Genomic DNA, 15,379 nt, shown 5'->3' on the forward strand with positions numbered 1-15,379 from the left:
CTGTGAGTCCCCTGAAGCCTGTGTGGTCCAAAACTCGATACAGTTACAGGTGTGGCTCTAGAGCCCACCTTCTTGGCTTCCAGGCCCAACCTCGCACTTTCTACCTGAGTGATCTTAGGCAAATGAATGCTAAGGCAAATTCTACCTCCCTGTAGAAGGGGGATGGCCTAGTGCCAGCCTCAAAGAGTTTCTGAGAGGATTTAATGTGGGCCATTGTTGTAACATGAGATGGGGGAAGAGAGGGGCCTCTAACAAGAGCCCAGCAACTTCTACATGGGAAAGTATGGGATGATGCCGAATTCCCGGAGCAACCAGTTAGCTACCTCGCCACAGAATTCGAGCCGATTCAAGACCTTCTAGTCCTAGAGAAAGTAGAGTTATATTTCTGATTCAGATACACAGAGGGTTGGGAGCAGTTCTTAAATCTTGTTGTCCATCTGCAGAGTTCACTCGTATTCTGTTTGAAGATCTGTTATCCTAATGTGTCTGACATTCGAATATGGGTTCAGGGAGTATATATTTGGGGCAACTTGAATCTATGCTCTCAGGCTGTAAAAAAATAAAGAAAAGAAAAAGGAGACTGGGCACGGTGGCATGCATCTGTAGTCCCAGCTACTCAGGAGGCTCAGGTGGGCAGATCACTTGAGTCTGGTAGGTTGAGGCTGCAATGAGCTGATATCACACCAAGGCACTCCATCCTGGGCAACAAAGTGAGACCCTGTCATAAAGAAAATCAAAGAGAGAAAGAAAGAAAAAACGTGAGTGTCTATTATCAGAGCAACTTGAATCAATGCTCCTAGGTTGTATAAAAATAAACAAATGTGTGTTTATTAGGCCTTTAAGATCTAAGTGCAATTCATTGACTATTCTTAAGTATTCTGAGTAGAGGAGAGGATTGTTTTCTTCCCCCACCCCCCACCCCGACCCCCACTGCTTGCAGCAGCAATGGGAAGGATGCTTAAGTCAGTCAACAATTGCATCAGTGATTGATTCATGACCTGCTGTGTGCAGGGTGCCCTTCCGGGTGAGGAGACAGGACAGGCAACGACTGTGCGACCCGAAGGGCTCGTAGTCTAGGGGCGTAGGAGCGGGGGCTGAGCAGTAAAACAAAATAATTGTAACCATCCCACAATGGGATCATTGGAGAAGGTCTCTCACTAACAGGCAAGATGCGCAGAATAATGCAAGTGGGGAGGGAGCGAATCCCAGGGCTGCCTGGGGCAGGAGTGAGCCAGGCAAGGGGAGCGGCCAGTTCTAAGGGCCTGAGGTGGGACAGTGCTGGAGGGAACGAAAGGGATGAGGGGAACCTTTTTCTCCCCTTGTTTCTTCTCTCTTTCATCTCCCTCTCTTCATCTCTCTCTCTGTGTCCCCTGTCCCCTTCCATCTCTCTCCCCTGGATGCTCACCCTTTTTTGTCTCTCTCTCACTGTCTCCCCGTCTTTCACTCTGCTATGACTGGCCATAACCTGAAAGGCAGTATAGAGTAGTGGTGAAGAGCTCAGACTTTGGTGCCATATAACCGGGCTCTGCCACTTCCTGTGTGTCCTTAGGCAAGTTACTTAACCTCTCTGTGCTGATAATAATAGTAACCTGCATCAGGGTTGTCATGGGGCTTAAATTGAGATGCAATCATGTAAAGCACTTAGAACAATGCCTGGCACACGTGAGCATCAGTAAGGGGTGACGATTATTATTATTATCACTTAATGTCTCTTTTTCTTTCATCTCTCTTGACTGTCGCCCTCTCCCTGTCCTGTCATCTTTCTCTCCCTTCATTTCTTTCCTCGACGGCCGTCTTACCCTTTGCTCCCTCCGTTTCTTCCCGTCTCTCTCCTCCATCTCTCCCCCTACCCTATGTCTCTGCTCCTCTCTCCCTATATCTTGACCTCTGCCTCTTTCTCACCCCTGCCCTTGACCCCTAAATCCCTGTCCTCCCTGCCCCCTGCCCACCCCCTTGTAACATTCCAGACTCTCCGACGACTCCCAGTCCTCGCTCCTTTCCAAGCCAGTCAGCAGCCTGTTTCAGAACTGGCCTAAACCACCTCTGCCGCCGCTCCCCACCGGAACAGGGGTCTCCCCGACAGCCGCTGCAGCCCCAGGGGCCACCTCACCCTCGGCCTCCGCCTCCTCCACGTCCACCCGCCACCTCCAGGGCGTGGAGTTCGAGATGCGGCCCCCTCTGCTCCGCCGGGCCCCCAGCCCCTCGCTGCTGCCCGCCTCGGAGCACAAGGTCAGCCCTGCGCCCAGGCCCTCGTCCCTGCCCATCCTGCCTTCCGGACCCCTCTACCCAGGCCTCTTTGACATCCGTGGCTCCCCAACTGGAGGGGCAGGAGGCTCCGCTGATCCCTTCGCCCCAGTATTTGTGCCACCACACCCGGGGATGTCCGGGGGGCTTGGGGGAGCCTTGTCAGGGGCCTCGCGCTCCCTCTCACCGACCCGCCTGCTCTCGCTGCCCCCGGACAAGCCATTTGGCGCTAAACCTCTGGGGTTCTGGACCAAGTTCGATGTGGCCGATTGGCTGGAGTGGCTGGGCTTGGCGGAGCACCGAGCCCAGTTCCTGGACCACGAGATCGATGGCTCCCACCTGCCCGCCTTGACCAAGGAGGACTATGTCGATCTTGGTGTGACCAGGGTGGGGCACCGCATGAACATCGACCGGGCTCTCAAATTCTTCCTGGAGAGGTGATGGCTGGCCTGGACGGACCAGCCCGTCCACAAACTCTTGAGCCTGCTGGCCTCTTGACCTCTGACCCCTGACTGTCATTCTCTCCCCGGGCCAGGGACTCTGTTGAAACTGCGCCCTGCCCTCTTCTCCCAAGGCCAGAGGTCACCAGGTGGCCCAATCCAGGCTGGACATTTGCACCTCACTGGAGGGGGGCAGCTGACACCAGACTGTGTGTGTGTGAAGCGGGGAGCGGAGGGGGGATAGGAGAAACTACAGAGGGGGATTGAGAAGGAGGGAAGGGCCGATTCTGGGGGGAGGGGACAGACAGAGCCATAGAGGGTCAGCCCTGAGCCTGATTGGATGGGGACCATCCCCCAGGCCGCAGGGGAAGGGGGTGCCCTCAGATTCCATCACCTGCCGCCCCTCTAACAACCCTTCCCACCCTCTCCAGGCCCCTCAGCTCGTCCCCCCTTCCCCTCTCCCCAGCACACACAGCTGCCCGCCTCAGCCTCTTGCACGCTTCGTTGCACGCCTACTCACCTCTCCCTGCCTCTCCCCTCCCTGGGCTGCAATTTTGCACAAATTTGCCCTCTCGCTGTCTTGCACATTCTGCCTTTGCTTCCGGCTGGCGAGGCCCGCTCAAACACACTCTTTTCTCCTCACACACGCTGCATTTCCTTTCTCACGCTCCACGCCTCCTGCTGATTCTCGCTGCTTACACACTTCCCTCCCGGGGCCCTCCTTTACACACTCCATTTCACATCTCCAGACCCCCTCCCCCCCGCTCGCTCTGGACCCTTGTTGCAGACACACTTGGGACACATTTTCCCTCCCCCACTCACAGACTCCATGCACATCAGTCATTCTCTGGAGTGCCCTGCCCTTTGCTCGACCCTTGCACACTTGCTATCTTATGCCCCTCCCACACACTCTTACCTCCATTTTCTTACGTTGAAGCACTTTCCCTTCTTATTCTTAAACCCCCAGATTCTTCCTCTCCCACCGCCCCTCCCCGTCACCTAGTCCCCCAACCCCTCTTTCCCCTCGCTCCTCTTGCACCGTCACTTTTGGCCACACCTTTTGCACACTTGCCTCCTAGGAACTGTGTTTCTCTCACAAATGCTCATTCTCTTCTTTGCCAGGCTCCCACTCCCTTGCCCCTCCTGTTTGAAATCTTTGCCCCTCTGCATTTTTGATTCTTTTGTGAACCCTCTTGCACACTTGCTTCGGCACACGCGCCCCCTCCAGCACTAATGGTCTCCGGAAGCCTTCTTTCTCCCCCTTCATCATGTTCTTGCACACCATGGCGTTGCTGCACAGCCCTTCGTGTCTTTTCTACCTGGATGAGCTCTGCCACGTCTTTCCTTTTGCACACTCATCTCATTCCACGCGCTCTTGGGCTGTAACTGTCATTTCTTTTCCTGACACCCTTTTTTTTTTTTTTCCTGTTGATGAGCAGCTCTTTCGGCCATTCTCACTCTGATTCTCTTACCTCCTTAAGCGCTTTCTCTTCCTGGTGAGAGAAGACCCTATGCACACTCGCTTCCTGCTCACCATGCTTCCACACTCCAGCCTCTCCCTGCCTCCAGCCCCCCCCCTCTCTTTTCTCAGTCTTCCTGTCCTTCCTGGGCCATCTGTTCATCCCTTTTGCACGAAGATTCCCCTTTCCTAACCTGTCCTCTCCAAGAAGCTCCCTCTCCCTCAAGCATGGCTGTTCCGTCCCGCACGCTTCCTCTCTCCCCTTATTCCCGGGGCTTGGAAATTTTAAGCCACCCCTCCCCCTCGGAGGCCCCCTCCCCTGCTGTGGGTAAAGGGGGAAGGGCATTGCCCTCAGGTCCCCCCCCCATGTTCAGCTGCCAAAGAAGGGAGCTCCCCCTCCTTCCCCAAACCCATTTCCCCTCTGCTGCCCCTACCCCCGAGGGGGGGGGCGCTCCGTCCATGAGGGGAGGGGGCTTGCAGCCCCCTCCCCTCACCATGTCAGGGATCTGCGGGGAACCTCGTGGGAGGGTCGTGGGAGGGGGGAGGGGTGGTGAGGAGAGGGGCAGAGGCCGCGCTGGACCCCTACCCGCCCCCTCCCCCCTTGTCGGATGCCCCCAGTCCGCAGGGGGCCTGCGCGGCGCCCGTCTATCAAGGGCTTGTTCATTCCGGATGGGTGCCGCGGGGTTGGGGAGGGCGTAGGGGGTGGGGGGGGGAGGAGAGGTCAGGGTGGGGAGTGGGGAGGGACCGAATGCGGGGACAGCGCGGGGTGGAATGGAGAGACAAAGCAAAAAGCGGAACAATAACAAAAAAAAATACAAAAAACAGAAAAAAAAAAAAAAAAATCCCTAGAACACAAAAAAAATCCAGAAAAAAACCTGAAATAAAAGCCCGAGAATTGTCTTCCAATGGGGGCGGGAGGGGAAGAGGAGGGGGGCGGATGAGGACGTCTGATTCTTGCTGAGACAGGGCTCCGCACGCGTTGAAAGTCCCAGTGCCCAGGTCTTCCCTTTCGCGGGCCTCAGTTCATCCCTCAAGGGATTGGGACCTAGGCGTCCACGTAAAGGAACTGGATGAAGATTAGGGAGGCGGAATTATAACATGGGGGTTCATTCCTACCCCCCATCACTTCCCTCCCCCGACTCCCGAACAAGATTTTGCAGAGAGAAATGACTTTTGTACCAGGTCATTCTTTATAATTAAACTCACAGTATCCACCCCCTCGAGCCGGCCCCGCCTCCTTCCTGGGAAGGCAACATCCCCTGTCCTCCCGGGCTCCAGGTGGGTGGTGCCTGCCCGCGGGGCGGTGCGCATGCGCAGCCGGGACCGCCCCAGGCGTCACGAGTCCTCGTCCGGCTCCGCACCCAGGGCCTCGAGCATGCGCTGCCGGGCGAGGGAACGGCGCAGGTGCAGGCGGTAGTCACCCAACAGGAGGTCGTCGTGGCGCACGAGCTGGTGCGCGAGCCCGCGAGGACTCAGCCCGGAGCGCAGTAGGCGCGAGCGCGTCTGGAAGTCCGTGACTGCGATGAGCCACCTGCAAGTAGGGTGGGAACGGAAAAGGAACAGGCAGGTCGTCTCAGCCCCGGCTTTCATCGTCGAAGAGTCCCTGCCTGGTCCCTGGAGTCGTTTACCAGCTCCGGTCCAGCAGACCGTCGCTCCGTCCCTAAACTCCCCTCCAGCCCTGCTCTCTTGCCTGGGTCGCTCTAGGCTCCTTACCCTCACTTAGCCTGGTTCTGCACCCTAATCACTGTCTGTCGAGGCTCCATCTCAAACCGTTCCAAGGTCCGACCCTCACCTGGTGGCTGCAGGCTCTACACTGTCCTAGGCACCCTAGGCCTGTCCCCACCCTGTCACCCCGGCCGCTACTCCTACTATGTGCGCAATCCCCTCCGCCCCCTCACAGCTTCCTTTCCAGGCTCAGACTCCACACCTCGGGCGTGCCCATCCGGGTCACTACTAGGTCACTCAAAGTCGGATCCCCACTCACTACAGATCCCGCCTTCTCTCTGATCTCACCGGTCCCTACCTCCAACCGCGCTCACTCTAGGCCCCGCCCCTCAGGGGGCTCTGCACCAATCTTGCTCTTATCTAGTGGCTCCTGGCCCCGCCCCCTCATGCTTTCACTCCACTGTCGCCCCACCTCACAACGCCCTTACACCAACCACGCTCTTAGCTAGTGGCTCCGGGTCCCGCCCCTCAGCGCCTTTACACCAACCACGCTCTTATCTAGTCGCTCCTGGCCCCGCCCCGTCACGCTTTCGCTTCACTGTCGCCCCGCCCCCCAACGCCCTTACACCAATCACGCTCTTATCTGGCGGCTTCTGGCCCCGCCCCTCAGCGCCCTTACACCAACCACGTTCTTATCTAGTCGCTCCGGGCCTCGCCCCTTCGTCGCGCTCACTCTTGACCCCGCCCCTCCCGCTCGCTCTAGGCCCGGTTCCCGCGGTTTGCTCACCGGTTCCGGCGGCCGGCAGTCCCACAGATGACATTCATGTTCTCAAAGCGGATGCTATGCACGCGCCCGCTCTCCATGGCCCCCGGTAACTCGGCCTCCAGCGCTTGCAGCACCTCCAGGTGGGTAAAATCTTCCTCGGGCTGCGAGTGTAGAAGAGAGAACCTCAGCCCGTGACCTCCTAGTTCATTTTGGGTTCAGAAGTAACCACCATAGACTGCAGCTGCAGAACCTGCCACAGAGTTCCAGGTGGCATTTGAGGGGCAAAGATCGCACTTGATCCCAGGGTACTGTCGCTATTGTCAAAGGAGGCAACAGATTTTCTCTCAGATGGGAAAGCATCTACTGTCCCTCTAGGTCATTCTCCAAAAAAATCAATTCTCACCAAACCGATTTGCCCAAAAGTCAATGAACAGTTGGTTGAGTGATTCACCAACTTAGCCAACTTTACCAATCTACCAAAAACTTTCCCAGCAATCTACAGTGGATGCGACGGGAAGTTCTTGAAGATTTCTGCCAGGATTTAAGTTGCACACCCTACCTTTTATATTTTAAGAATATTCAGTTGTCAAAAGATAAGGGTCATAGGTGGTTTTGATGTCTTGTCAATCTATTAACATTCAAAAACATGTACTGGTCACTAAACACATTTGCAGCACGTGATTATCATGTCAAGGGTGATTACAGTTTTCATAGCACATAAAATTGCCGAGGAACTAAAATGAAATGAAAATTTCCATGATTTCACTGAAAAATGATGTCACTTCTAGAACAGCATTCCTTGAGTGGGCTGAGAGGGGAGGCTGGAGGGTCCCTTGCTCAAAGCCACAACGAAGTGGAGTGATGGGGTGGAGATTGATCCCTAGAACGAGGACAGCAATCCCTGTATGTGGGGTGGAGAGTCACACAGATTAGCTGAGAGAGTACCTTAGAGGCCTTTGCCTGGCACACACTAAGTACTCACTGACATCAACTCTTCTCATTCAATTACTGCGTGCCTGGGACCCTAATATATACCTCTTCTGATTGAAGGCAGGGATGACTAGTTTGCTGAACTGCCAAAAACATGGGCTTTTTCTTTTTTCTTTCTTTTTTTTTTTTTTCTTTTTGAGACACAGTCTCACCCTGTCCCCCAGGCTGGAGTGCAGTGACATGATCTCGGTTCAGCTCACTACAACCTCCACCTCCTGGGTTCAAGTGATTCTCCTGCCTCAGCCTCCCGAATAGCTGGGCTTACAGGTGCCTGCCACCACACCCAGCTAATGTTTGTATTTTTAGTAGAGATAGATTTTCACCATGTTGGCCAGACCAGTCTCAAACTCCTAACCTCAGGTGATCCACCCATCTTGGCCTCCCAAAGTGTTGGGCTTACAGGCATGAGCCACCGTACCCAACACACATGGGCTTTTTCTTGAGTATTTGTAAACTTCGCAGAATTTCATAGTAGATGGACTAGTGGGACTCCTCTTGTCCTCCCTCCCTGCCCCCCTCCATCTCCCCTTTCTCTGCCCCTTGGTCTCCCCTCTGACATGAGCAGTACCTGTCATGACTGACCCTTTGACAAATTCACAACCAATTTTCAGCAAACTGTCCTGGTGCCAAGCCCACTGCTGATCAGCCACAAAGCCTGCATTTAAACTCTGGCCACACTGCTTCTCAGCTGTGCCTTTCCCACCACCCCACCCAAACTGCAGAAAATAAGGGCCTCGGGCCACTCACCAAGGTCTCCATGCAGAGGCAGAGGGGCTGGGCAGCTGGTTGTGTGGAGAACTTCCGGATGCACGGGAGCTCTCGGTCCAGTGCCTCGTACTCAGCAATGACCCGCCGCAGGTACTGCCTCCTAGGGAGAGAGCAAGTAGGCAGGGACCTCTGACGTCAGGGGTGATTGCCATCACATCTGGGGGAGCAGAGGGCAGAGGTCACGGGGGTCAGGGACAACTCACGAGGGTTTGATGGGCCTGCCCAGGCTCCGAGCTTGCGTCTCCTCTGGGGTCTCCAGGTCCATAAGCAGGGCTCCTGAGAACGGAGAACCCAGTGTCAGCTGCCCTGAGCCCTCCTCAGCCATGATTCTGCTTAAATAGGCATCACCAATTGCTTGCCCATGCCACACCCAGAATAGCTGGTATGCCAGTTATTGAGCTACTGTCTGTCAGCTCCACCCCACGACACTGGCTCTACGATGCCTAGGCTGAGACTACTAACCACATTTCTGCTTTACCAGCTGGGTTCCTATTAGGCTCTGCCTAAAGGGGGCGCCCGAGGGAGCCTGCAGGGCAGGAGGAAGCAGGAGGAACGTGCTCCTTTTTGCCTCCTCTTCTAGTCACCCCAGCCTTACTTCTTCACTGTGGCAGCTTGCGTAACCACTTGAATCCAGTTTTCAGTTTTTCCAGCACTCTCAGAATCAGTCTCCTGATTGGAACTTGATTGATAATAGTTCTCAAATATGGGCCCTTTTTGACCACCCCACCATCAGCTAACTGGTCTCTCTCTTATGGCCAAGTGCTAATTGTTCCATGTACTCCATTTTCCCTTTCCCCTACAATCCTAGAGTTTTACGCAGCACATGGCTTCCCAGCTGAAGTCAACAGTCCCAGACTCCCTTGCAGCTAGGTGTGGCCATATGACCAAGAGCTCACCAATAAAGTGTTAGCTGGAGTGAGAGGTGTAAATCTGGAGTCATTTGCTTAAAAGATTACTGCTTTTCTGGGACTCTTTGCCCTTTCTCTTGGACTAGAATGTGGATTAGCAATAACCCAGCTTCAGCCATGTTTGGATATGGGGAGCAACAGTATGGGAGGAACTCCCATCTCTAAATCTTCTCACAAAGCCAAGATATCCCACCAACCCTGCCTTCCATTACACAATAGAGAAATGCACTTCTGGTTCTTGACCAGCTGAGGCAGGCAATATAGAAAGACTCTATCTTTACCAAAAAAAAAAAAAAAAAAAAAAAAGTTTTAGTTATCTGGGCATGTTGTGTGTGCCCAGCTACTGAGGAGGCTAGGGTGAGAGGATCGCTTGAAGCCACAAGTTAGAGGTTGCAGTGAGACATGATTGTACTACTGTACTTCGGCCTGGGTGATGAGAGAGAGAGAGAGGGAGAGGGGGAGAAAGGGAGAAAGGGAGAAAGGAAGGAGGGAGGGAGGAAGGAGAGAGAAAGAAAGAGAAGGAGAGAAAGAGCAGGGCATGGTGGCTCATGCCTGTAATCCCAGCACTTTGGGAGGCTGAGGCAGGCAGATCACGAGGCCAGGAGTTTGAGACCAGCCTGGCCAATATGGTAAAATCCCATCTCTACTAAAAATACAAAAATTAGCCAGGCATGGTGGTGTGTGTATGTAATACCAGCTACTCAGGAGGCTGAGGTAGAAGAATTGCTTGAACCTGGGAGGTGGAGGTTGCAGTGAGCCAAGATCGTGCCACTGCACTGCAGCCTGGGTGACAGAGTGAGACTCTGTCTCAAAAAAAAAAAAAAAGAGAGAGAGAGAAAGAAAAGACAGAGAGAAGAAAGGAGGAAAAGAGAAAAGAAAAGAAAAGAAATACATTTCTGTCTTTATGCTGTTGTGTTTTGGGGTATCTTTGTTACAGCTGTGGAAAGAGAGGGAAGCAGACCCTGCCAGCCAGGCCCTGATGCTCTCCTGCCACACATAAGACAGTTCCCGTAACACCAACATCAAGCAAGGCCACTCTGACTGCAATGGACTGAGACAAAAACAGGACCACTCCTGAATCATGTCTCAACACAACAAACATGAACATTGTCCAAACCACGAAAATGACCAAAATCTCCCCTCCCAGCTCAGAGCTGCCGGCTGCTTTTTCATTAACCCTGGCATTAGCTCCATCTACCCCTCCTGGCTCCCAATAAGATGAAGATTCCCAGTCACAGGCTTGCCCGGGCTATCTGTCAACTTCCCATCTAGAGCAAAGCCCCACTCACACGAACCCTCCCCAAACTCACCTTACACAGCCCGGCTCTTGCAATAAGCCTTGCTAACACCCTTCTACTGAGACAACCCGTGTGTGTGTGTGTAGTCTCCCTCATTACAATAATACGACACATTCAGCTTGGTTTAACTATAGTCAGTGGTGTGATGGTGTATTTTCACAAGGCTCTCTTGCACACTGTCTCTCACACATGTGCCACATTTGCCAGTTGTCATGGTGTCAGTGCTCACACTATGGCCAATTTCATGCTACCAACAGTTTCAAAACGCGACGTTTGCCTCCTTTGAGCCAGCACAGGCTGTGTCTAGCACACCACTGCCACAGATGCGGCCGGTGGTCTTTGACTTCAGGATATCAACACAGCTTAGCCTGTCCCATCTCTCTGTTCCCTGCCCTCTGCCTCCCACCTGTTTCCCCAGGGCGGCTGGGATGAGCTTTTCACCTCAGCACCCCATGCTCTGCAAGCCATCAGAGGCCCCCGCTCACCCTCAGGATGAAGTCCTGACTGGTGGACACTGACTCCGGGGCCACCCCCAGACCTACTAGATTCAAATCTACATTTTAACAGGATCCACTTCCGGACGCACCTTACCTCATTATTTCCTTCCAACCATACTGGCCTCCCTCCATCCCTCAAATGCAGCTGTCCCCTCCTCAAGTCTGTCCACTTAACAATATACTATGTGCTTATTGTCCCTTTTATATGCCAAACACTTTTTAAAATACTTTTCATTGTGCCAGGGCGCATGATTCACACCTGTAATCCCAGTGCTTTGGGAGGCCGATGTGGGCAGATTGCCTGAGCTCAGGAGTTCGAGACCAGCCTGGCCAATAAGGTAAGATCCCGTCTCTACTAAAAATACAGAAAATTAGGCTGGCGTGGTAGTGCACACCTGTAGTCCCAGCTACTCTGGTGGCTGAGGCAGGAGAATCATTTGAACCCAGGAAGCAGAGGTTGCAGGGCGCAGGGATCATGCCACTGTACTCCAGTGGCAAAGCAAGACTCTGCTGCCAAAATAAAATAAAATAGAATAGAATAAAATACTTTCCGGCCGGGCACGGTGGCTCATGCCTGTAATCCCAGCACTTTGGGAGGCTGAGGCAGGTAGATCACGAGGTCAGGAGATTGAGACCATCCTGGCCAACATGGTGCAACCCTGTCTCTACTAAAAATACAATAATTAGCTGGGTGTGGTGGCAGGTGCCTGTAATACCAGCTACTCAGGAGGCTGAGGCAGGAGAATTGCTTGAACCCTGGAGGTGAAAGTTGCAGTGAGCCAAGATCGCGCCATTGCACTCCAGCCTGGGCAACAGAGTGAGACTCTGTCTCAAAAAAAAGAAGAAAACAAAAAGAATAATAAACTTTCCATTGCATCCTCACAACCTTCTGAGGTACTGTTGTTTAACACATGATGAAACAGAAGCACAGAGAGGTTAAGTGACTTGCCCAAAGTCACACAGCACAAAATGACAGACTAAGGATAAAAATGTAAGCATCTAGATCCAGAGTGTGTGTTCTCAATCTCCTCAGGCGTCTTCCTCTCACTCCACTCTCATCTAGTCTCCTAACTCCTCTCCCTCTCCAGTTACCCCAGCAAGGTAGAATTTTGAAATGTAGATCTGACCCTATGGCCCCTTTCTCAAAACCCTCCCGGGACTTTTCATTGTCTTTGGGATGAGTAAAGTCTAAAGTCCTTCCAGTGACCATAAGACCAGACATGATCAGACCCTGCTGATGTCCTAAGCCTGATCAAGTGCCGTCGTCCTTTTCACCTGCTGCATTCCAGAAATGCTGTTTTTCTGCGACTTGGATTCTCTCTGACCCCTCCTGCTGCAGGATCTTGGCTAATGCTGTGACTCTGTGTGGAACGCTCTTCTCCCTCATTTGACTAATCAAGTCTCCCTGAGTGTCCACTGATGGCATTTCTCATAGCACAATATGTTTATTCTCATAGTGGTTGCAATTTTATGTTTATTTCTATGATTCCCTAATTCCACTGTCTTCCCTACGTCTTCTGAGGAATGCGAGGGCAGAGGCTTGTCTTTTTGCCCCCAGCATCTAGCAAAGTGCCAGGCTTATAATGGGTCCTTAGTATTTACTGAATGAAGCCTGAAATGTGTGCACATTTTGGGGGGCCCTAATTTAAACAAAACAACTATAAAAAATAAAATTTTGAAATAATTAGGGAAATTTAAATATGTACTAGGTATGAGATGATATTCAAAAATAACTATTGGCCGGGCATGGTGGTTCACACCTATAATCCTGGCACTTTGGGAGGCTGAGGCAGGAGGATCACTGGAGCCCAGGATTTCGAGGCTGCAGTGAGCTATGATGGTGCCACTGCACTCCAGCCTGGGTTGCAAAGTGAGTCCCTGTCTCAAAAAAATAAATTAATTTTTAAAAATTGTATGCCTTTGAAAAGAATTAAATGAATCAAAAGGTAGCTCTAGCAACATCAAAGATGCATGTGAAAAAATGTTAATAGTTTCTCATGAAATATGACATTAGAAATAAGAACTATTTCTAGTTACAGTGATCTTAATATATTCATTTACATGTATACGTGTAATTGAATTAACAAAAGCATAAATTCAAAAGTAAGTACTTATTGAGTAATTGGGTAAATGCAGCAATTTCAAGCTTCCCCCCGACTTTGGTGATAGAGTCTCACTCTGTTGCCCAGGCTGGAGTGCCGTGGTGCAATCATGGCTCACTGCAGCCATGAACTCCTGGGCTCACGGGATCTTCCTGTCTCAGCCTCCCGAGTAGCTGGTTAAATTTTCCTTAACAGGCATCTCTGAGGGCCCCTCTATGCCTTGGAGTATGCTGGGGATCAAGAGATGAATGAGACACACCCCTGCCCTTTCAGAACTCTTAGGTAAAGGGTAATGTGTGTTTCAACGAAAGTGTTACAAGGTGGAGGGAAAGCCCAGTCTGGGGGCAATCAGGGAAGGCTCCCTAGAGGAGGTATTGTCCACAGCAAGACCTAAAGAATAAGAAGGCATTCACCAAATAAAGAAGTGACAGAGAGAAGGATGTTTCAATGAAGGGTCTAGCGTGCGCCAAGGTTTTTGAGCAAAAGAGAACATGTCACCTGCAAGAAGTACCCAGAATTCTCTTGAGCCTCAGGACTGAAGAGCACTTATTGCCATTGGAGGCTACGAATGATCTGTGAGACAGCGTGTTTCATGTTTCCTCTCCCAGCATGAGAACAAGCTAGGCTGTTTCATCCATTAGGCACTACAGGCAAAATGCTTGCGGCCCAGGGGCTTTCTAATGGCGTATGCTGAAGTTTGCAACCTGATCAACTAAAAAAAAGTTATTGGCTCCACAATGCTGCAAAGAAAACAGCAAAATCGAAATGAACAAACGGTGATCTACAAAACAGTCAACTGGTCGACTCAACTCCACTGAACTTTTCTGGGGCTACATATATGTTACATGTCACATGGGTGCCTCGGCCTAGGCTACAGACGGTGCAGATGGGGTCTCCAAAAGAAAGATGCCTTCAAAAGCACTAAAAGAGACCTGAAGGCAGAGAATCAACATCTGTTTCGCCACTAGGACACTTGTTCTACCTTGAAGGCTGAGGTGGGAGAATCAATCACTTGAGCCCAGGAGTTCAAGGTTACAGTGAGTTTTGTTTTGTTTTTTTCAGATAGAGTTTGCTTCCGTTACCTGGGCTGGAGTGCAATGGCACAATCTTGGCTTGCTGCAGCCTCCACCTCCTGAGTTCAAGCGATTCTCCTGCCTCAGCCCCCCCAGTAGCTGGGATGACAGGCGCCCACCACCATGCCTGGCTAATTTTTGTATTTTTAGTAGAGATGGGGTTTCACCATGTTGGCCAGGCTGGTTTCAAACTCCCAACCTCAGGTGATCCGCCCACCTTGGCCTCCAAAGTGCTGAGATTACAGGCCTGAGCCGCCATGCCCAGCCTTGATTTGTTTTTCTATTACCTGCAGTCAAATGCATCCTCACTGAGATATTACTCCATAAATGTTGAATGAGTGTAAATGCATGAGCTGTGCTACCGCACAGAGTGCTAGCAGGAAGTGCTGACCTAGGAGCCTGAAGTAGTCAACAGGAGTCGACCACAGAGGGCCTCAAAAGCCAGGCTGGAGCTTTGGGACTCTGTCCTGGAGGTGACAGGAAGCTAGGAAGTGTTATGAGCAAAGGACAGCCAGGGTCACTGCTGGAAGTCAGAGAGACCTTTCTGGAGCCATGGAGGGATAGGCAGGAGGATAGAGACTGGGGACTGGGGAGGAGGTGAGGACAGGGTCCATATGGAAGAGGATGAGACCCGGGACAGGGTCGCGGGGACAGAGAGGAAGGGATACAGAAGGGAGAATCAGAGGGCAGGAAGATGCGGCCTGACGGGCTGTGGGAGGGAATTGTGGGAGGTTGAAGGATGGCACCAGTGACTGGGTTGGCGGTGGGGAGCAGCTCTGGGGGAAGATCCTGAGCTCAGGGCTGAAGACAAGACAGTGTGGGTACCTAGGAGAAGAATGGCCTCAGAGGTGTTGCTTAGGCCCCAGAGGGTCATGGGAAATGTAGTTCTGAGTCCAGGGCATTGGCCAAGGAACTGCAGAAGCTCATGGGAAATGTAGTTTGAGGTCCAAGGGGGCGGCTCTCCAGGAATCTGGTGAATGTTAGGGGTGGCTTTCACTTTGGAGTGCCAGTGACTCGCTTAAGGCCACACTGTGAGCCAGGGCTACCACGCATTGCCTGGATAGAGGAAGTCCACCCCTTCCCCGACGACTCTGCTCAGTACCTGCCTCCCTGTGTGTGGTGGGGTCGCCCATGGTGGGGGAGCACACAGGCTGCACTCCTGGCTGCAT

At 52.4% G+C, this 15,379-nt stretch overlaps 2 protein-coding genes across 5 annotated transcripts in view; one reads left to right on the top strand and one right to left on the bottom strand.

Moving 5' to 3' along the window:
• SHANK1 (SH3 and multiple ankyrin repeat domains 1) overlaps positions 1 to 5,366 on the top strand; it is a 58,820-nt gene extending 53,454 nt beyond the window's left edge. For 2 of the 3 annotated variants that reach the window (XM_064380994.1, XM_064380996.1), the window contains one exon: positions 1,968 to 2,847. In XM_064380994.1, the coding sequence (XP_064237064.1) occupies positions 1,968 to 2,685 (718 nt within the window). In that variant the 3' untranslated portion in view covers positions 2,686 to 2,847. Of the gene's footprint in view, positions 1 to 1,967 lie in introns of all 3 variants that reach the window. The other variant, XM_064380995.1, reaches the window with a different exon arrangement.
• Positions 5,315 to 15,379, bottom strand: CUNH19orf81 (chromosome unknown C19orf81 homolog). Of its 2 annotated transcripts, XM_012461471.3 has the most exons (5): positions 15,313 to 15,379; positions 8,536 to 8,608; positions 8,312 to 8,432; positions 6,596 to 6,735; positions 5,315 to 5,674 (listed from the first exon to the last, which is right to left on the bottom strand). In XM_012461471.3, exons 1-5 carry the CDS (start codon positions 15,377 to 15,379, stop codon positions 5,479 to 5,481), a joined length of 597 nt encoding a protein of 198 aa, XP_012316894.1. In that variant the 3' UTR covers positions 5,315 to 5,478. The 2 variants fall into 2 exon arrangements, 1 of the variants encoding a protein (XP_012316894.1); XR_001108827.2 differs by lacking the exons at positions 6,596 to 6,735; positions 8,312 to 8,432; positions 8,536 to 8,608; positions 15,313 to 15,379 and adding an exon at positions 6,071 to 6,138 and having other exon boundaries at positions 5,585 to 5,674.

This window comes from Aotus nancymaae, unplaced genomic scaffold (genome assembly GCF_030222135.1).
Source record: "Aotus nancymaae isolate 86718 unplaced genomic scaffold, 86718_ANA_hifiasm-v0.15.2.pri h1tg000028l, whole genome shotgun sequence".
Classification (NCBI taxonomy): domain Eukaryota; kingdom Metazoa; phylum Chordata; class Mammalia; order Primates; family Aotidae; genus Aotus; species Aotus nancymaae.

What these genes read in the sequence shown, in the direction of transcription:
- CUNH19orf81 (XM_012461471.3), bottom strand. Translation starts at nt 15,379, where the DNA reads ATGCAGCCAGGAGTGCAGCCTGTGTGCTCCCCCACCATGGGCGACCCC. An exon ending in GGCAGGCCCATCAAACCCTC is followed by an intron (nt 8,433 to 8,535) that starts GTGAGTTGTCCC and finishes CTCTCTCCCTAG; the next exon opens with GAGGCAGTACCTGCGGCGGG. An exon ending in ACTGCCGGCCGCCGGAACCG is followed by an intron (nt 5,675 to 6,595) that starts GTGAGCAAACCG and finishes CCCTACTTGCAG; the next exon opens with GTGGCTCATCGCAGTCACGG.